The 22,182-nt window shown below is 41.7% G+C and overlaps 1 protein-coding gene across 10 annotated transcripts in view; it reads right to left on the bottom strand.

Annotated features, from left to right (window-relative positions):
- LOC112981614 (protocadherin-15) overlaps positions 1-22,182 on the bottom strand; it is a 1,192,166-nt gene that overhangs the window by 97,560 nt on the left and 1,072,424 nt on the right. For all 10 annotated transcript variants that reach the window (XM_064513568.1, XM_064513569.1, XM_064513570.1 and 7 more), the window contains 3 exons: positions 16,793-16,921; positions 2,558-2,863; positions 1,128-1,352 (listed from right to left, as the gene is read on the bottom strand). In XM_064513568.1, the coding sequence (XP_064369638.1) occupies positions 1,128-1,352; positions 2,558-2,863; positions 16,793-16,921 (660 nt within the window). The remainder of the gene's footprint in view (positions 1-1,127; positions 1,353-2,557; positions 2,864-16,792; positions 16,922-22,182) is intronic.

Below are 22,182 nucleotides of genomic sequence, written 5' to 3' on the forward strand. Positions count from 1 at the left end.
TCAGAGCTAATAACCCGAGACACTTATTCTCCCTGGGATAATTTGGGGCTGAGTAGAAGCTGACAAACAGCATTACTCAAAATCCGGTCGCAATCCACAGTGCCTGCAGATGCGCGCTAAGCTGAACCCAACCGACCGATTCATTTATGCAAAATGATTGCAGCAGACTCACTGTTAAGCTGAAGTTGCCAGATACGAGGCTCATGTTTGTGAGTCATGTCTTTGTTCATGTTACAGCTTTTGCTTCTTAACTCAAATGCCAGTAATTAAACTCTCTTCTCTCCCAATACTCTGTTCTTCACTGACAAAGACAACAAAAGTGAAGCAACCAGGCAAAAGTATTTCACTGACTGGCTCAAGAACTGCACCTTTGTGAATGCGAAGCAGCACACTTTAAAGCAGTTAAACTATCTTCCCCTCTTGGACACGAGTACATCAGCCAAATCAAGATAGGTAGTAAAAGTGCTAATGTGTCAGCTACAAATGCTTTCCATTTGTGAATGCTTACAAAAACAGAATACCATCATCCCCACATTACCGGCAAGGTAACTGAAAGATAGAGGCCATGCTGTAACTCACTGTATGAGAACAATTCATTGCGCAAAAGCGCTAAATAAGCCCGTTTCTTTTGCAGCTCTGTATTTTCACGCAGCAGAAACCAAAACCTAAGATGCAGCGTGCCACATCAGCACTCAATACACCCAAATGGTTCATAAAATTACAATTTATGGGAGCTTTAACTGAAACATGATGGCGTCACTTTTGCAAACAATCCCATCAGACACTTATTCCAATCTTCCAGAGATGCTAAAGGACTAAATGTTTATGTCTGTCAGGTACTCGCAAATCTATCCCTGCGCTTCATAAATCCAGAAACCAAGATTTAACTATGTAATTCCATATAGCAGAATAATTATAGCCACTATAAACTGTACAATTAACTGCACAAGTCACTGTCAGGAAAAGGCAGTAGCTTCATACAAATGCAAAAGCAGGAAAGCAGACACACTGCCACCATGCTCCTGGGTTTCACCAGGACACCTCTAAGGGCTGCCGAGATATTTCGTGTTGCACAGCAGAGCTTGCTATCAAGAGCTTGCTATCAACCGACAAGTTTTTCTTCCTACCTTTACTCTCACGGTGACGGTAGCGAGACCCGGAGGCATAGTGCCCTTGCTGTCGAAGGCTTCCACTAGAAAGGTGAAGGTTGCTTCCGTGTCAGAGAACGATTCATAATCCAAGGACTTCAAAAGCGATAGCTCTCCTGTATACTTGTTCAACGCAAAATACTGTAGCGCTTCCTGCGTTCGTATCCGATAGGTAACGTTAGAACCAAGGTCCACATCTTTAGCCTGGAAAATGCAATACATGAAAAAAAAAATTACTTAAAAGCTAACAAAATCCATTTTCACACAGACACAAAAAACCCACTAATTTCCTTAAAGAACACAAAAAAAACCCATACAACTGGAAATACATTTAATTTGACTATATTATTCTAATAATACTGGATATACTTTATACTTTGCCTAAACAGAAGGAAGAAAAATCCACTTGAGGTTACTAAACCCGGAGATACCAGGAGTGGTTTGGGAAGCCACCCACCATGTGATACCAGCACTACATGCTGGGCAAGAGTCACCAGAAAGGTGTTCTAGATTTGTGCTCTTCCCCAGAGAGAAGGACACCAGGCTAAACACACCTTTGATCTCATTCAGGTTGGCAGCATGGATGTTTTTATTTGATACCAATATTTAGACCAAAAAAACTCCCTATTTTCCTCAGTATAATGAGCATTATACTGATGATTTCTTTAACTGTTAATTTGGCTTAAGATTCATCTGCAGCTGGCTTCAGAGAAAACCATTCTTCTCGAAACTATCTCAGGATGGATTCTGCTCATTAGAAGATGCTGACCGAAACATCAGGATGATGCATAGACTTCTTGCAGGAAGTGAATCTCAGCTGTCTTAAGAGTTCTAGCTTAGCCTTGAGCAATTAGCTCTCAATTGTCTGAGTATCTTTTATAGTCAATGAAGAGAAGACAACATCCCCAGAGGCCTACTTCACTTCAAGGGTCTTAGACTACAATCTGAGCACGAGATGAATTGTTTCCAGAGGCAACTTATCTCCATTGACTATAACGTGAGTGAAGACATCTGGGTTGTCTGAATTAGTTGAATAAAGTCCTCTCTTTGCTACTAATCTCAACTAGTAGGAACAACATGATGAGCTTTCAAGAACAAAAAATAAAAAATAAAAAAGCACTTCAGAGCATAAAACACTATTCCAAGAAATTGCAATAGTAGCATAGTTCAGTTTTTCAAAAGAAGAGAAACTGCAATAGTAGCTCACTTGTCCAAGTGAGCTTCACCATCTAAGTATTTTTAGATACCTCTCTAAAGACCATGCATTTCCCAGTCTGTCAGGTGTGATAACTCCCCCCGTTCCAGTTTGTAATCTTTTACTTTGGTCTCACTGAAAAGTTAAATAAGAACGTGCTTAGTACTGCAAAACATTTGCGATACATTTTCTTTGCTCCATGATATTTTCTTACCTCTATCTGCAGGAAGACGGTGCCAGGCGGTAGGTTTTCTGGTACACAGACAGTGTAGGAAGAATTTGTGAAAACAGGGCTGTTGTCATCAATATCCAGCACCTTGATGGCTAGCGTTAATGTTGCGCGGCGGGGGTCCACAGCTCCATCTGTTGCTTCCACAGTAAGTTCATAATAGTCCCTTACTTCCCTGTTCAGTTTAACCGCTGTATAAATGCTACCATTTGACGTGATGCGGAAAAGATTGTTGAAGTTTGCCAGGCTGTAACGAACTTGACCGTTTACTCCAGCGTCCGGGTCCGTAGCCTGAAGAAACAGAAGAAAACACCTTGTTTTAAGGCACATTTTAAATGTGAGGGACACGCCTACATGGGAGTAACAAGATAAGCAGAAAGAATACCCTAGGGTGTACTAACGCTTGGGTGGCCACTCAGCAGTCCTGGTTTGGAGCAGCTTACTTCTCACTGATACATAGCAAAGACGAAATAGCTCAGAGGAAAAATAATAATAATAATAATAATAATAATAATAATAATAATAATAATAATAATTTGCAGTGACAGAAATGTCCGTTTTCTGGATCCCAGCTGGACTTCAGGGGAAAACACATATTTAGTTACTCAGCCTTGGACACCTGTGAACATAAGCAGAAGCCAAACTAGATGCTTGTAAAGTCAAGCACTTAGATACACATCATGCTGAGGTATTGTCAGGGCTGGGCGGTATCCAAGGGGAATTTTTATTTTACACTGTTTGATTTAGGTGTTTCTTTGCTCTCCAAGTCATTGCCGAATCTATGCTTAGATGGATGTGGTCAGCTGACAGTGAGAAAGGACATATTAGTTAGACACTTTCATTTCATTTGATGTATTTATCACTTTTGCTGGTATTTTAATCATTGCCCTCTGAAGAACTACTGAACTTCTTGTATTTATCTATCATGTTCTTCAAAACTAAACGCTGTCACATTTCATGCTTATTCTTCGAGTCTCAGAAAAGGACAAATGCATTCAAACAAAAAAAAATTGAAGATTTGAGGGAGAGACTGTTTCGATTTTGTTCAGTTGGTATCTTTGTACTCACGTACTGAATTAAGCCTCAATCTTGCTATTACGTACCTGCCCTTCTGGGGATGGACAAAATTCAGACTACTTTTTTCCTAGAGCTGGTAGGACCTCAACATAATTTGAATGCTGATCCATTATTTTTTCCTCCTCCTTAATTAAATTAAAGCATGATTAATCAGGTCACATGAATTAAACAAAGGGCATTGTGTGAGCGAGGTATTTTCATTTGTTTCACTTTATAAATGAGGCTACAGACCTCTGGGAAGATCATAAGAGATTTTTATGTTTTGTTATCAGAACAGGCGTCAGGAAATTTCCCTGAATCTTTAATACCAGCAAAGGTGTTCATTATGAGACTTTATAATGAAACCATTTATCTTCCTCGAAATCAATTAAAAGTTAATTAAAATTGTTAATAGGAAAATTTTCACTCTTCTTTCCTCCTGCCCTATGTCAATGCAATAAGCAGTAACGGCTACAACTTTATAATGACCAGTCTATAGATAACACATCCTTTTAATCAATGTATGGCTGACTTACTTAGTTTACAACTTATCCAATTTCTCCCATGGAAAGAACTGATTCTGGACACACAGACCTCATAGATGACATGCTGGAAAACCATCAGAAAGCTAGTCAACATAAAAAGTTTCAAGAATACCATAACCGACGCTTAACGCTGCTAAAAGAGCAAAGTATGGGAAATCTTCATGTCTTATCCAGAAGCTGGTTAAGATGCATCCTTATAGACTTAATCTTCAATACATGCGTGAGGTCAGTCCTCACGCTTCGTACTAATTTAAGCCAGAGCTATATTACAGAAATTAAATGGATGCCAACTATCCAGAGCAACCAGCCAGAGCTAAGAAAGAGTAATCTGAAGCACTACTGCTGTGGCAAAGTATGAGATTAAACCAGATAATATTAAGATTAACTTGGAAGTATATTTTAGAACACAGAAACTTACATTTTAGAGAACTAAATTAAAATGACTTCCAAATAAAGGGAAGCCTTTACAATTTGGTTCCTAAAAAAGGGACTATGTGTGTTTTAAACTCACATGTGTACATCACTGGGCATAAACAGATTTTCCGCCTTCTGCGGGTCTAATTTTGACCCCACTTACAGTAGCAGGCAGTAAAATTTCTACCATATGGAGTCTCTATCTGTTGGATATAAAAATCAGCGTCACTGCTTGACCGACACTGGAAAAGGGGTCCAGAACTGCCCTGCTGTATACTAATAACTAACAGAAGCACAGTTTCCAAATAAATATCTATTTCCAAATGGAGTGCATATTTTCAAAAAAATCAATACCAATTTTAATATCATAAAGCTTTAAGAAAATACTATTATGTTACCAAATTGGATTGTTTTTCCAGTTTAATATCTTCATTAGTTAATGTTTTATCTCTACAAACTTTAAAAGAGATAATATGCCCTTTATAGATATGAAAGAAAAGAAGTTTAATCCATTTTCCAACAGAATCTTCTGTCTGGAGGGCATATAAAGCGAAATGAACTCTTTTTATATGGAAATTGTTCCACAGGGTCTAAGAACAGTTTGGGGAATCAGAACTTCTCATGCAGCAGCTCTCCAGAGACGTCTGTGAAGGACTTGCAGATAATACGGTGCCGGCTGCTCCTGTTTGCAGTTATTATGTTACATTAAAATGGATGACTTAATCAAATCATCCTGACTTCGTACCCACAACTGACCATGGAGAAGTTCTCTGACAGGTTAAAAACTATCAAGTCTAGATCAAAAGAGAAGAGAGGAGAAGGTCTATATGCCAAGGAGCTGGGCTTTCAAAAGCCTGAGAAGTCCGGCTTTAAGAAACAGCCCTGCTCGAACTCGCCATTACCCTTACAAACAAAAGCCAGCAACATCCCAATAAATTGGATTTCTTCGTTAAGCAGAATTACCCCAGTAACAGTTACCAGAGGTGGAGAGAAGAAAGGGAACAGGCTATTTCACTTCTATGTTACCGAATAAGGGTAGACACAAATTTTACCAAGGAGAATAACTCCAGCATCTTATCTTCTAATGTATTTAGCTTACGCTTTTTTATTTTCTGTCAATGTTTACAATGATCTGTCAGGTGCCGACTCTTGTCATAAAAACTCCCCAAATGAAAGCTTTCTTGGTTTTTATTTTTATTAAAGGCGAAATATTTTGTAAACATTATCAGCAATGGATTAGACTGAAAAATGAGATACAAAGAGCTGTTACTGCTAGCAGCAACTTTTGCTTTAACAGGTACTTTTGCAGATAGCAATGCAGAAATGTCATCACATCTATTCGAGACCCAAAGAGAACACTTATTTTCAGTATTACTCATCTTGACTTTCTGTAATTTTTCTCAGGACAACTATTGCTAACACCTTCATAAAACCTCTTGCAAGCGTAAATGGGCCAAAGAAAAGGACACTGTAAGGAAATGGGTCCCAGCTGACCACAAGCCATACATATTTCCCATGTATAGACCTGACTGAGATGTTGGAATAAGTCTTGCAAACTGGGACATGCGACCCAGTCTCCATGCTGAGGCAACGGGATCACTGACTAAAAGGTCACCTTCTCCAGCCTTCATTCATTCTTTTCTTCAAATAATTACTAACTACTGTTTTGATGTCCAAGGAGTAGTGTTGGTGCAACCGCTGACTCTCATGAGAGTGTTCCTGATGGCCAAAGGTGGTCAAATGGGTGGACGCTGCTTAGGAAGAATAAGGTTTTGAGAAAAAAGACAAAGATCAGTAGGGTGGTCTCCACCTCAGTAGCTAAGGAATAACCAAGTTTCACTTGACACCTCTGGAGAGTCTAACAACTCATTAGTACCCACCTTCTCCATCAGAAAGAGGCTTGAAAATCTCTGGGAAGTCCTAAGTCAAGGAGACTATCTGAAGACTGAGGTGGTGGTGAGAGGACATCCCCACATCCAGTGCATCAAGCAAGGCTTTTACGGTAGCTTTCAGCAACTACTCATCCTCAACAATTTGCATACAAAAAGAATGGTAAAAGTCTTGAAGCTTTATTTTGATAAATGGCCATCAGATTACCTTCGATCTTTAAAGGTGCTACAGATGTATTCCACCGACAGAAATCTGCTCAAAGTCTTCCCCATGTTGCTCATAGCAGAAACACAAGCTTCTCAGAGGCAGCAGAAACAGCAGGAGTGACTGCTGTAGGCAGCACAACTCTCAAAAGCCACAGGAGAGACAGACACCATATGAAATGAAAGCAAACAACAACAACCACCACCACCAAGAAGAGGGAAATCTCAAACATAACAGAAAAGATACCAAGATGGGCAAAATTGTCATAGTGCATCTCAAACGCTGGAGGTGGTGAGAATTTCTTCCAGCTCTACGAAAGCCTGAGAGATACAGAGACAGAGAGGGGGGCATGCACTGTCTCCTTTACTGCCACAGGAGTAGCACATGGAGGGGAAGAGTTATGCACAACCACGCACTGGATATGAGTGAGGATAAAAAAAATACACAGCTACAAGCACTGCATGGAGGTACACCATCTGCCTAACCAGCCAAGCACTCAGAGGAGGAGAGGAGAGCTCTTCGGGGCACAGCTGTCACACCCCTCACTTTTGTTCAGTGGAGATTAATTGCCTCCCCAATTAATCTCTGAGCTATAGTCCCTCAACCAGCCAGCCAGTGCACAACAGTGCTCGAGCACAGCAGGTCTCAGGCTCATTCCAGTTTCGATGAGGTTTGGTGGTCCAAATGGAGGAATTACTGGACTACCTTCTTGCAGGTTTCCTCTGTGGGTGGTTGAACACTAGAAGAAGTTGCCGAGAAGGCTTGTAAAGTTTCCACCTCTGGAGATATTCGAAACCCAACTGGACGTGGTCTTGGGCAGCCTGCTCTAGCCAATCCTGCTTGAGCAAGAGTGTTGGACTAGATGATCTCCAGAGGTGCCTTCCAACCTCAACTATTCTGCTACGTACAACTCCCATAGGAACATACTAGTGCATTACTCTACCAAGATACAGCATTGCTTGCCTGGGCCCAAGTCTTGAATCAGAGACTATGGATTTTGCACAGAGACTGCAAGTTTTTAGTCTACTGATCCACCCAGCTGCTGTTCTTTGTTGGAGGAGGGAATTAGCTGGAAGCATGGACAAAACTCTTTGGAAGAGACAGTCATTTGTAAGGACAGAAGAAAAGTTCTTCAGTTATGTCAGATGCTGGGCTACTGCTAAACTCTTGACAAATGCAATGCCCCAGGTATGTCCTTTTCTACCAAACGATGTAAGGGCAGTTGGAGCAGAGCTCCGTGTGTTGCACTGGCCTAAGAAGGCCTCAGTATGAAGGCCCATTTAAACTCATAAATCTTTACAAGCCTGGGGCCAGGTTACGTGTAGAATACATTTTCTCCCCGTGCTAAACCAAAGCACTCAACGTTGCAGGCAGCAAACACATACACAGTGGAGATTCCTTAATATAAATGAGAGCAAGCAGCTGGACAGCACTTAAGTGCATGAGAAAGATGGTCGATTTTGAAATTAGTTTCTTCCTTTGACCTTCCAGAAGCCAGCCAGTCAACTTTCCAAACATATTGCAGAGCTCTTCTTTCGTTTTCTTATCACTAGAGGTATTGTAGGAGAAGTTGAGCTATGGATAAAGAGCACTCCTCATACAGTGTAACTTTCTATGCATAAGGCAAGATCTACAGCGCTGGACAGGAATTCTGCAGATATGAATAAATAAATAACCTCCCATTACTAACCAAAAATACTCTACTCCAGGATGCGTTGGCACTTCTTTGGATTCCACTTTAAACGGTAATAAACATTTCCAAGCAAGAGGGCGCTCTCTTCCCCGCAAGAGCAGGATGTCAAGACCAGGCAGCTCAAGAGAAAAACCTACTTGTTTCCTCCCCTTTTTCCCGCTAGGGGATTTTGCTGCATCCACCCCTAACCCAGGTCCTCCTTCCTTTCATCCCTACAGTCCTCAAAGGGAAGGGGAGGCTCAATTCAAGCACCCATGGAGGAGCACCTGGGTAAGAAGCAAGGGAATAAAGGAGCCTGAAGTGCTCTCAGCCATCCAGCAACAGAAGCACTACTTCAGCACCTGACCTCCTGCCCATTACATTACCCCCAAATCTGCCTAAATGCTCTGCTCTTCATTCACTTGCGATCACATGCAACACAGCTTTGGCAAATTTTAATAAGAAGCTCTGGGTAGATGTCTCTCCGCAGAGAGATGACACACATTACCACCTCTCCAGCCTCTTTGGGCTCATTCAGAAATAGGGCAAGCATGCTCCTCTGAAGAGTCTCTAGCCACCACTGCTGGTACTCCAGGAGCTCCTCAGATCTACACGACTGCTGCCACCTCTCACAGGGTTAGCTTACAAAGCACCGGAGGACAAAGCAAACCTGGGGACCTAGGAATACAATTGAATCATTAATTTATTTCCTGGAAAATATATCCTTCATTTACTGGAGACAGCACAGTCTACAAGATTATAGCCTTTATCTATTGTGGGAAGCCTGAATTTGCATTACTAACTATGCTTCAACACTAAGAAAACCTCATGAATACGAACATCATTCCAAAGTAACATATTATCTTCCTCAGCTCTCAAATAGCTTAAAAATACAATTCTGGGAGACCAAAATTACCGAAGTCTCTCTTAAAAGGTCGTTAATTCTGAAATATAATGACAAGTGTTTAAATGTCAAAAATATTAATTTTATCATTATCGTACATTTTAGAAGAAATCTCCCACTAACATCCGCAACTCTTGCTCAGTGGGTAACAACGGGATTTAAGCAGGTTAATTGAGAGTTTGTGTTCAGCCTGCTGGAGCTGGAAAACCGCAGTGTAATGCAGCAGCTTGTTCTTCATACTTGTCTGCAGAGGAGAAGCAAGCCTGACAGCAGCCCCTCGTCACAGCCAAAAGCTGAAACACTTCCCAGGCACCACTCTGCCTCCAGCTGCACCTCCCCATAATTAAATTTTCCCTCCAGCCTTCTTTGGGGACAAAACTTCCCCATGTGCCCTACCCACCTGAACACCACCACCTGCTCTCCAACAGCTTTGACAGTACACCAGCGAACGCTGCAGCTCAAGGCAAGGATGGAAACTGTGCTGAAGGCTACGAAGCGTGCTGCTGGGGGGAACTGTGTTATTGCTTCCACGGATGACAACAGCATTTTTATTATTACAGCTTTGAAAGATTTGCAAGCCCCTCAGTTGTGTCAATGCCAAAGTGTTTGGGTGGTGGGGCTCTGACAACAGAGATGGGAGCACCAAAATGGATTTTTATTTAAAAATATTTTAAGGAAGGAGGGAAGATCAGTCATCCAGAAAGACAGGCATTTTCCTTTCCCCCCTATTTTAGAAAGGCTTTTCCTCATCTCCATTTCCTTTTGCCTGATTTTACACTTTCATTTCCCTAGTCCCTTCATTCAGCATTCTGAACAAGCAAAGATTTGGGAAGGTACCAGTAAGTTTGAAAGATTTCTCTCTGCTGAACTCAAAATAACATCAGAAATGGTACAGAAACAAGGAAATCCTTTTGTCCTTCCAGTGTTGTCAGTAGTTCTCACACTTTTTTTTTCTTGCTTCAGGCAATTAGATTAATAAATCATGCTCCTAAACATACATGGCTTCACTGTATGTCCATTAAAAGACAACTATGATACTGCCATGCAGTGCAAAAACCTACCAAAGTTCACATCTGTGGAGCTTTCTACAAAACGGATATTTAAATTACATTTTTTATATAATTCAGAAAAAAATTATGATATCTTCCTTTTTACAGGATTGTAGGACTGCAGCTTTTGTACAAGTTTCAGATAAGAAATATAATGTCTTTATTGTCTGTTCACAAAAATATACACAAGGTTTTTTAATGTATTTGATTCTGCTATGTAATTCCTGACACATCACAAAATTTAGCGTTGTACTGCAAGAACGGGCAGCGGCTTTGTTACAATGTGCAATAAGTTTTTAATGTACTGAATTATTGCACAAAATAATTCTACAGAATATACAATAAAAGTGGGCATTGTAACATCAGGGACACATTCAGTGATCTATCACTGGCTGTGGCAGTCCGGTTCATGTAGCTGGTCTAAATAAGCTGGGGAGGCAAGCTGAAAATCAAAGCCAGTATCCTCAAATTTTGGCTGTCTGGAAATTTCAGAGCTATTCCTGCTTCTTGAATAGCATAATGCTCTACACTCAAATGATTTTAAATACACTAAAGGTCATGCATAATTTCCATGAGCACCTTAACAGATGATAAAAGTGCCTTATTGAACAACCGATTTTTTTTTTAATAGCTATTTTTAGAGTAATTTGTTAGGGCAGAGGTGGCACACAGTAAATGCTCGAATACTGAAATATTTTAGCAGCTATATGAGCAGTTATTACTTTCCTATTCAATACTAATATCCGCGCATCTTGAGGGTTAGCTCTGAAACCAATTAAATGTGACTCTAAACAAAACCGCACAGTAACAACAGTTAAATGCTACAGGCAAATATAAATTAAAATAAATGAAAATCTGGAAGCCCATGGCTACGAAAACATGATTTAACGGACTCGTGAACCTCCCACAAAAGTTAATCACATTATAACACTTAAAAATAGACAAGCTTCCTTTAGTTGGGAATGCAACCAACTCCTAAATTTAGAGACTTGCGCTGGCTGTTTTTACATGAAAGATGATTAGAAATTTTGCCTGCGTAATGAGTATGTTTTTTGGCAATGATGTGATCAAGCAATCCAGAGATTAAACCAACGAATAAACATACATATCTTGCAAAAATAAAAACAAAAAGCTTTCTAATTCACAGATGAAATATATTACTTTAAAATCTCCACATTTAGCTGGGTTCTGAGACAGTTCTTCAATATGTTAATTCATTTTTAAAGTTATTTTTTTCATTCTCAACAAGGTTGAGTCTTTTTTTTTTGAGACCACCTAACTAAAGAGCACCAGATCAGAGCTGGAAAGGTAGCAGCCGACATCTCCACTGGAAACCACTTATCTCAGCAGGCAAACTCTTAAGATGCTTCCAGTTCTGCTTTATTGTCTTCTGTAGCTCGGAAAATACTTTAGGGAAAATGAACTTCCTATGTAAATTAGAGACAGCAAAACCACACAGTTCAATTATTTAAAAAATAAACTAAATGTCAAATCTGAAAGTTAGACACCTGAAACCTATTGCAGGAAAACTCCCTAACGTCTCCTTTCTCCAGCCTTCAAGTCTTCAAGAGTGGAAACGCTAATTGAGACAATCATTCAAGCCACAAAAAAAAAATAAAAAAAGAAAAATCCATGATTAGAAACTGCAGTCAAAAGTCTGCAGGGCGAATTTAAACCATTCTAACTTGTGAGATCAGGAAAACCTTAATTTCTCATTCCAGTAACAGAAGTCTCAACAGCCAAATCCAAAATAGACAGAATTGTCCATCAAAATACTAACCGGGCGCCTATTAGAGATGGGAAACTGCTGACCCAGAAGATGTAATACGGCACTGTGCCGAGCTGCAGGAGGTGAAGGGACATAACGCACTGGGATGCGAGGCATCGGACAAAGATAACGTAAAGATTTCTTGGAAGTATTCTTTATCCGTAATTTCCCTCTCGTTTCCTTTTCCTTCCCCTATCTCCTCTTGATACCTAGCTCGTGTTGGAGATTTCCAAAAGTGCTGACGGAAGCCATCGAAATGCGCCTACAGTAAGTAAATGAAGGGAAGGGGAACAAAAGAAACTAAAAATAAGCAGATGATCAGAAACTTCTGCCAAGCAATTTGTCTCCTCTCCTGGGTGCCACCAGGCTGAGAGCTCCTTATCAAACCGTAGACAGCACTTTTAAGATCAGTAACAAACCACTCAGGACTGTGTTCATCCTGCAGCTGATACACTGATCCTCACCTAAACCGGATTCCACTTTTCTACCTCTCAGGCAACGGAGGGATCAGGAGAGTACGTGACCAGCCAAGTTTAATATTGATAAACAGGACACAGCCTAATGCAAATCGTTCAGCCGCCGCCCCTGTGGCGAGACCTCTGTTATTTCAGATTTTAACGGACAACACAGGGCCTGAATTTCGTTTGTGAGTTGCGGATTAGAAGTTTTTTTTGCTTCCCATTGGGCCTTCGTGAAGGACTTCACTCACCACTTCTGCTGCTGTCTTGCTGGGGGATCCCGATGATCAGACACGAGAGAACCGCAGGGAACCTAATACACCGCCAACCGCCCCGATTTAGACAATGCTGCAGAAAATGAAAGGGATTTGAAAAACATCCTCTACGCTTTCAGCCTTATCCTTTCTAGCTTTTGTTCTTTTAATCTTCAGCATGCTCCTCAAATCCCCACAGCCAGTACTCCTACGCCGGCGCCTCCGAGAGCTCCAGCCGACGCAGCAAGAGAGCCACCACGAGTGCTCCCGCTCCTCCCAGTTTCTGTACTTCCTCCCCGTCCGCAATGAGTGCTCCTCTTCGCCAGCACATCTTTCCTTCCCCTTGGCTCTGCGCCTCCTTGGGAAGCAAATTCCCAGACATCATCTCAGCCCCCTTCTGGGAATCCCTTTTCAAGTCAGATTTTCCCACCCAAAACCAAGTGGGCCGAGGGAATTTTCTTGCACACAGCAGGGGTCTACAGGGGAGCATTCGGCCTAACTGAGCCTAATAAGCGCTTTAGGGTGTAAAACATTACCTGCGTAAGTGGAGAGGGAGGGGGAAAAAAGGAGGGTATGAATGTGATTCGTTGCTTGGTTAGAAAACCAGGTGCGCAGACAAGAAATATGAAGTTTTGCAGTCTCAGGAGAGGAAAGAAAGAAAAAGCCTCATACAGAAAATCAAGAATGGGGAAAACAACAGCTTTATGCACGCTCTCAAGACTATTACTACCATTTTAATCTAGATGCTGGTAAACTCTCTACAGCTTTACCTTTCTACTGATTGACATCATGGAATACAATCCCAAATACACCAGAATTACTATGATAATACCACTTTTGAGCCCAGTGACAGGGCACCAATAGGTCTTGATGGCTCTGCCCAGCCTCCCCAGCCCCCAACCCCTGCCCAGGGCCCAGGACCCCATCCGTGGCTCAGCCCAGGGCCACCAGGGCCTGCCCAGCAATGCCATAGCAGTGCCGGTCTCCAGCCCCATCTCTGGCACCGTCCCTTCTTGCTCCTAGCAGGACCCTTCAAGATGGACCCCAGACCTGGTTCATACCCTCACCAGGTCTGGGACAGTCAATGGAGTCCGTTATCTGCACCCGGCTCTGCCCACCCGGCTCGGATGCTGCGGGGCTGCGCCCCGTCGGTGAGGGCACTGCCTGCGCTGGGGTTGCCCCTGGCTCCCAGCCTGTCCTCCCTCGTGGAGAAGTCCTGCTCGCGTTGCTCCTGACCCCAGCAGCCCAGCCAATTTTCCACCCACATTGCACTCCACCTACCCAGTCCTTATCTCGCCAAGGTGGCTATAAGGATATCATGGGAGATAAACAACACCCACCGCTCTCCCGTCATCCACAGAGCCAGTCATCTCACCCCAGGAAGCTATCAGGCATGATTTGCCCATGGTAAATCCATCCTGGCTGATCCCAATCACCTTCTTGTCCTTTACATGCTTGGAAATGGCTTCCAGGAGGATTTGCTCCCTCCCAGGGACCAAGCTCTAGCTAACCAGCTTGTGGTCACCTGAATCCTCCTTCTTGCCATTGCTGGGGATGGGTGTGACAGTTGCCTTTTTCCAGTCAGGAGGAACCACTCCTGATCACCAGGAACTTTCAAAGACGACAGAGAGCATCTTCATGGTGACATCAGCCAGCACTACCACCCTCAGATGCATCCCATCGGCTCCCACAGCCGTCTGCATGTCCAAGTTCTTTAAGTGGTCCCCAACTCTGTCTTTCTCTACTGCAAGTAATGCTCCCCTTCCCCAGACTCTCACACTAGGCTTAGGCCACTGAGAGACCAGACAGTGGACATTGCCAGTTTAAAAAAAAAAAAAAAAAAAAAAACAAAAAACCAAAAAACCTCTCTCTTTTACTAGGCCATTTTTATTTAAAATAGGCCTTTAAATTTTAACCGTATTACAGCTTCTGTGCAAAATGTACTACCACAGAAAAATCTCCCACACCTACTGTGGTTATAGTGTGCTGAAAAGTAAAGGAATGTAACAAAAGTTATTCTGGTTTTTAGCAGAAGACTCTCCCCAGACAACATAAGTACACCTAAATGCTAATGAGTCTTATTTCAATACCCTCACCGAAGCCAGAAAATAACTTCAAATGCCCAAATCTCTCTTCTCTATACTATCTATTTGCATTTGTGAATATGAAGCTTTGGAAAGTACATCCAAATATTTGCACTATAAAGAGAAAGCTTTTTACCATCCGGAGACTGAGAATTAGGACTGGTGATAAACATAAATGATATAACCAGTTTCTATCACGCCACAACTGGGAATGAGCTTTCAAAAGGCTTCATTAAATGTTTTCAACACAACAGAACTTAGAAATTACACTATTTTGTAAGATATAGAGGTTCTGTTGCAATGACATATTTCATTTTATGGTTTTATCTAAGCTAAAAATAGACTCGATCTAGTGTTTGAGAAGATTATTGTACCTTGAGGGCACCCAGCAGAACACAAAATGGATTTTAAAGATACTTAGTACTGATTTGAAATATTGCATCCATACATTTTAAGATGTATCATGAAGAACAACCACATAAAATGAACAGAATGACAGTGATTTATAAATTTATGATAGTGGATTTAATTGCAGGAATCCTAATTTCTGCATGTGCAGGGGTCCAAAAAAAACCCTTTGAAGTAACTGGCATGTTAGTACTGCGTAACAAAAATAAGCTTCAGGAAAACTCTAGTCTTCATCAATGATGACAAAAGTACTGTAAGTTATTTCCCATGAAAGTTATACCTGAGCTTGGACAGCTTCAGAGCAGCACCCACCTTTAATGATATCAGGTTATACAGCAAGCAGAGTATAGACACAGACAGCATCACTTGAGTACAAGTGCAAATGAAGCTATATGGAAGAAGCCTACAAAACCCGATGTGCAACTTGAATTACATCAGACTTCATGAATAAGTAAATTGGAACAAAAGATAGGTCCACTCAAAATTAACAAAAAAAGATACATGAAAAAAACCTGGTGAAAACCTGAATAATAGAAACCTGGAAAGAAACATCATTACTGTGGTTATATACCTGTCCCCTTCCCCATTGCCACTCAAAATATCATATCCTATGGGAAAGTACTGCCCACAGAGTCCTGGTTAAGGAGCTCCCATTTTCTATTCTCCAAGGTTGCTACTGGAAAGAAACGGATATTTTTGTCTAAATTCCTGAAAAACCCCGCTTCCAAATTCACCTTCCACCTACAGCTCATATCACATCCGACCGTAGTGCTAACCCGCCGCTGAAGTGAATATGAAGTACGCTGTATCCAACAACCACTTCGAAACACCAATTCCTACTTTCCTTCACCTGACATTAGGAAAAACTTTGATTCTGCCAAGAAAAAGATGAATGCTTTAAGTGACTAAATCCTCATGTCCGAAAGACTCACATATGTTATGAAAATTTAAACAGCTTTAAATCACTCCAATTAACAATGCCCCAAGCACAACCTAATTCTATGACACCAAATCAACTATTTCAGTCAACAGATTAACTGGGTTTGCCCCTTAATAATTTTAAAATTTAATTTTGTGATCATTTTATTTATGTAAACATACATCGCCTGTTTGGTATATTAGAAAAATACTTAAAAAGAAAGCAGTATGAGTATGCAAGTCTGGCTGACAACATTGTAACACTGTAAATCTGTCACAAACAGCTCTTACAGTGTGGTGTGTTCATTAAAAAAAAAAGCTTTTTTACTGTGCTGTTTTTAAATTAAAAACTCTTTTCAGTTACTAAGCATAAAGAAGAAAGACTCACACTTAAATATTTCAGAGCCCAAAGAGATAAGCAAAAGATTACTTCATTAATTGTTAATATAAACACGTCTGAAAAAAAAGACAGCTTAAACTGGAAACAATTTGAAGTCAGTTTGTGCAAGGTACAACTATTTTGTGCTCTTTCCCAATAGCTTGGACTGTTTGTGTAATAAAATTAACAGTTTAATCCTGCCGAGTTAATAACTTACCCTCACTTGACCAACAAAAGCATTGGCTTCCTCTTCCTGGACAGACAGGTTTTTAGGTAGAAACATATCAAAAACTGGTCCATTGTCATTTACATCCGTCACCACTATATTAACGGTAGCTGTTGAGGTCTGTGGAGAAAGATAAAATTATGAATAAACACCCTTTATTTTAAAATTTAACAGATGACAACTCATCAGCAACTTCACTGCTCTGTATGATTAGATCCATCCGGTATAAAGTCAGAGGTAATCAGATGATCACTGCTGTCACGTTTTTTGTGAAAAAGCAAGCATTATCAATTTGAAGTGCTGTTTTTTTCCCCCCTCCCTTTCTTTTCTTTTAAGGCAAAAAGGATTTCAGCCTGAAAATTTATTCAAGTTGTGTTTTAAAGCAATTCAACAAACGCTAACACCTTTGCTACCAAAGACAATTTTATTCCAGAAATTCAAATCTAGCATAGCAGCCAGAACTGTATCAAACATTAAGACTGTAATAAAAGCAGATATGTGGGCTAGCACTAGTTACTTTATACAGGCAGTTGTTTCAGAATATGCCTAAGCATGAAAACCGGAGTCTTAAACTTCTCTGTTCCTCGGGCTTGAAGTTTTGCATGGAGTTGAAATTCTTTGCTCCGTTTGAGCTTTATTAATCTAAACGTTATGGCAACAGCAACAGAAAACATTTTTGTTTTACGCCCTAAAACTACTGAAGACTTGAGCTTAGTAATACAAGTTTTTGTGGCCGGGGACGTGGGTTGCAAAGAGAAGGGACAAACAGTATTCTTCATCCACCAGGGAGAAGAAAAGCATTACCAGGCAAAAACTGCAGTAAGGAAGATTGAAATTATACTCCGGGAAAGCCTTTAACGGCAAGCTCCCAGCTCTGCTGCCTAGGATTCCTTGACCTCAGAGCTCCTTCATGGCCTTAAAAAACTTTAAATTCATACCGAGTTCCCCGAACTCCTCCTCCAAATATATGTACCTGTTATAACACTGCTATTAGTCTGCATGAGCTTTCTTTAGTGTTTTATTCAGTTCTTATGCAAACAGCTCCTCTCTGGTTCTTCCCCAGTAGTCATAGCCAGAGGCATTCGCATCTCTGAGAAATCAAGTATGATGTTTATTGAAAAAAACGGGTCTATTGGCTGGCCAAGGAATTTGGAGTGGCTATCATTTCTTTTCTCTACAGGGCTACATCAAAAGCTGAACAAAATACAACCTAGAAAAACGTATTCCTGGATAATATTCAAGGCTTTTTTTCTTAACTTCCACCCTAAATCTGAAAATATTGTTTCTTTTTTAATTCCTCCTGTTTTGTCAAATTACATCCGGAACCTGAAGCCTTCAGAGCAAGGGGGCCAGGAGAATTTTCCCATCCCTTTTTACTGTCATGGGCACAAGGCCCTGCAGGAATGCTTACTACTCCTACGTGTGAAATAAGAATGCCCTTTTATTTTGTTTTACCACTGACAACAGAAACCAGATTCCACTTTCCTAATCTAACTACAAGAAATATATACAAAATGAACTTGCATATAAAGCAAAACCCTTTTTCAAGCAAGGCCTTGTTTCAAATAGCTCTTTTCCTAGATGGAGAGGGAACCCGTTCCGAAGCCCAAGTCCCTAGAAGAGATGCTACCGTTTTAACAGTCTTTATAGGAACCCCTGACAGACGTAAAGTTTACAGCCATCTCGGGAACCTGGCTTTTCTGCAACCTCTTCTGGTGCAGTGCCTCCCATGTGCCCAACCTCGAGTAGATTTACAGCTTGTAGGTCCTCCGCAGTAACTGCCCACACTAAATGCAGAATATCTTTTCTCATTTGCATTGAGGGGCAAGCTCCTTGTACTTGCCGCACAGGGAAAGCACAGACATTAGCACTTACAAAGAAAAACTCATGTACCTCAGACCCGCTCCCTATCTTGCTTAATGGTATTCGGTCATGCCTTCGTTGCTGTGTCAGCCAGTTCAATCTGATAACTTACTCGCTGCAGGACAGATCCTGTAACAGGTCAATCTCCTTCACCTTCTAGTCCTCAGGTTTGGCAAGCAGCCCAGGCGCTCCTGTTGGAGTCGGCTGCCGATTTTCACGGCTATAAATCTGGCTATTGTGTTTGCACAGCGCCCCATGTGCTTCATTAACTTGCCACCTGTCCTCGCAGGCCCCCTTAGCAATCCCTCTCCATCCTGCTTTAGCAAAGACCAGATCCCAAACACACACACAAGTGGGGTGAAAAATATCTGCGCATAATACCACTCTTTGAGGGTGGGAGTTTTTCCACAACTTCTTGTAGAGGGGCAAATGCAGAAAGCTTTGGGAGACCTGTTCCTCAATAAACACCATCCAATAACCACTTAATCCTTGAAAACTAACTAATAGAGAAAAATTTTAAACAAACAAACAAAAAAAGATGCATTTAGGCTAGCCTGTTACATCTGATTACGCTCACTTATTTGCTAATTGTTTCTGAAACTACCATTCCCACGTTTAATTTATATAAGGAAAACCTACTTTACAATTCATACATCATTGTCAACACAACACACACTCCAGAACGTTCATTTCTGATGATGTGCAACACGCGCTGAATTTAAATCAATCTCCCTAAGCTAACTTGATTCCACAGAACACAGAGTAATAAAAACTCTCAGATTTAATAAACTGAGAAATATGGCACGGGAAACAGCGGCTTAAAAAAGTGCGTACTTTGCCATTTTGAAAAAGGCTTCTGTGCCATTCGAGGGAATTTTAATGGAATGTTTCTGATAATCTGCAGTATGTTTATTTTTGTCAGCGCTGAATCAACCTCCAGCAGCACTTAAAATAGCAACCAAAACATGCATCTGTCCACGGACTGCCAAATCAAGGGCCGACAGTGCTGTGATTTTTCTTATAGCTCCACTTTTGCACAGAAATGCATGTCAATCGGCGTGTGTGGGCTCACATGCCTATTTTAGATATGCATATCAACATGTTAGGAGGAACTCAAATGTTACCAGCACTTCTTCTAAAAGACAGTGTTTTTCTAAATCTCTTCTGGAAGCATGCTATTAGCAACGTGACCCTGGCAGTATTACTTTATGTCTTGAATAAAAAAGGACTTTTCTTCCCCTCAAATGTTCTTGAAATCCAGTCATTATAGTATTATTGCAAATACAGAGCTTGCTGAAATAATGGTGCAAATCTAAAAGGGGTCATTTGAGAACGTAGCAAAGGAGACTCAGGTTCCACCTCGGAGGAGGAGCTGCAGCAGCAAGTAGGAAATGCTGAGCTCTGCTTAGCACAACCTGAATTTTAAGATCCCGTTTAACATCTTTATCCATGACCCAGAGGAGGCAACAGAGTGGGCTCTCCTCACGATTGCGGATGACCCCAAACTGGGGGGAGCAGTCAGTCTGCTGGAGGGCAGAGCTGCCATTCAGAAGGACCTCGATGGGCTGCAGGAACAGGCCAACAGGAACCTTGTGCAATTCAGTAAAGAGCCGCGCCAACTCCTGCCCCTGAGAAGGAAGGGCCCCTTGCAGCGATATGGGCTGGGGGTCTGGCTGCCTGGGGAGCAGCTCTGCAGAAAAGGCCCGGGGGGTCTCGGTAGGCAGCGAGCCCAACATGAGCCGCGGTGCGTCCCGGCAGCAACCAGGGCCAGCAGCGTCCTGAGCTGTGTGAGCAGGCACAGCCGGGAGATGGAGGGAAGGGATTATCCCCCTCTACTCAGCACTCATCAGACCACATCGAGATACTGGGTACAGTTCTTCCAGTACAGGAAGGACATGGACAAACTGGAGCCAGTTCAGAAGAGGCCACCAAGATGGTCAGGGCTGCAGCACTTGCCCTGTGAGGAGAGGCTGAGGGAGCTGGGCTTGTTCAGTCCAAAGAGGAGATGGCTTTGGGGGGACCTAACAGCAGCCCCCCAATACCTACAGGAAGGTCTTTGAGAAGGAGGAGTCAGGCTCTTCACAGTGGTGCGTGATGGGAAGAGGAGAGGTTCAGCCTGGGTATAAGCAATAGCTTTTTCCCCATGAGGACAGGCAGGGAGCGGAGCAGGATGCTCAGAGAGGTTGTGGAGTCTCCGTCCTTGGAGGTTTTCAGGATCCAACTCGGTAAAGCCCAGAGCAACCTAGTCTGATCCCAGAGCTGGCCCTGCTTTGAGCAGGAGATCAGACCAGAGACCTCCTGATGTCGCTTCTGGCCTGAATTATCCAGTGGTCCTATGTGAAGAATCTGGGCTAAGTCTCGGCATTTCTGAGACAACATATAACAGCCTACTAATAAAAAGTGCTGGGAAGAGGTATGAGGGATTATGAATGAAAAGAAGTTAAAGGAGAAATTAGTGAGAAAGCAATGAAATGCTCTCCAAAATACAACACAATGAAAAAAATGTTTCCAATATGGCAATGTGAGAATGGAAGCAAATGCTTTACTCTTTGTAAGTAGATAGATACTGAGAACCTGGCCTCAACATTCCCCCAAATAAAAAAAAAAAAAAAAAGAAAAAGAAAAAGAAAAAGAATTAAGTTTTTGAAGCCTTCATAGCCTAAGTAGGGTTTACTTGAGAAATGAAAGGAATCAATTACCAGCCTGACTTCTGCATATGAAGGCTGAAAACTTTCTTGAGATATTCTGTAAGTTATTCTATAAAAGAGGGTACAATATTTCTTTGGAACAGAAGGATATCAGGTCATAGGAAAGCCCTGGACTAACAAGGAGTGGGAAGACCAAAGAGTTTTTGCTTAGCCTAGTTCTACAAAAAAAGAAAATTTGCAGTCATGGGTTAGTACTAGCAATGGTGGCATAGTGCTTTCTTCCTTTACGTCAGTAACAAAGCACTCTGGAGTATTCGTATTCCTTCTCAATTTCAAAAACCTTCTTGCTATGAAATCCGAATGCAGGCACCATTTCTCATCCTCCTGAAGAAATAATGCCTTTTACATGAAGCGCTGGTCAGTTAGCTACCTATTTCTCCAAGATGCATGGACAAGCAGTTTTGCCATTAACATAGGAAGCTGCTATAATCAAAGACTGTAACATCAACATTTTTCTACCTCCAATAGAGGGCTCCAGAGATTTCCTTAAGCTCTCTGCAAGTCATGGCATAAGACTGACACGCTCTCCTAAAATAGCCTTTATTAACCAACCAGAATAAATGACAGTGCCTTCCTCAGAACTGCAGCACAGAGCACTATTGGTAACATCACGATCATTCGTCCTGCAGATAATGTAAAAAGTCAGCAGCGCCACTAAAATCACACTGACGAAATAATCGCTGCTTGTGAGTTATGTGCAGGGCTAGCCGTAACCTCTTTTCAGGCTGTCGCCGGGACAGAAAATAAGAAAGCAAGCAGACCGTGGGTTGTACCCTTTCTCATAGCAGCCGAGGCTATCTGGGACAGCAA

This window comes from Dromaius novaehollandiae, chromosome 6, assembly GCF_036370855.1.
Source record: "Dromaius novaehollandiae isolate bDroNov1 chromosome 6, bDroNov1.hap1, whole genome shotgun sequence".
NCBI lineage: Eukaryota > Metazoa > Chordata > Aves > Casuariiformes > Dromaiidae > Dromaius > Dromaius novaehollandiae.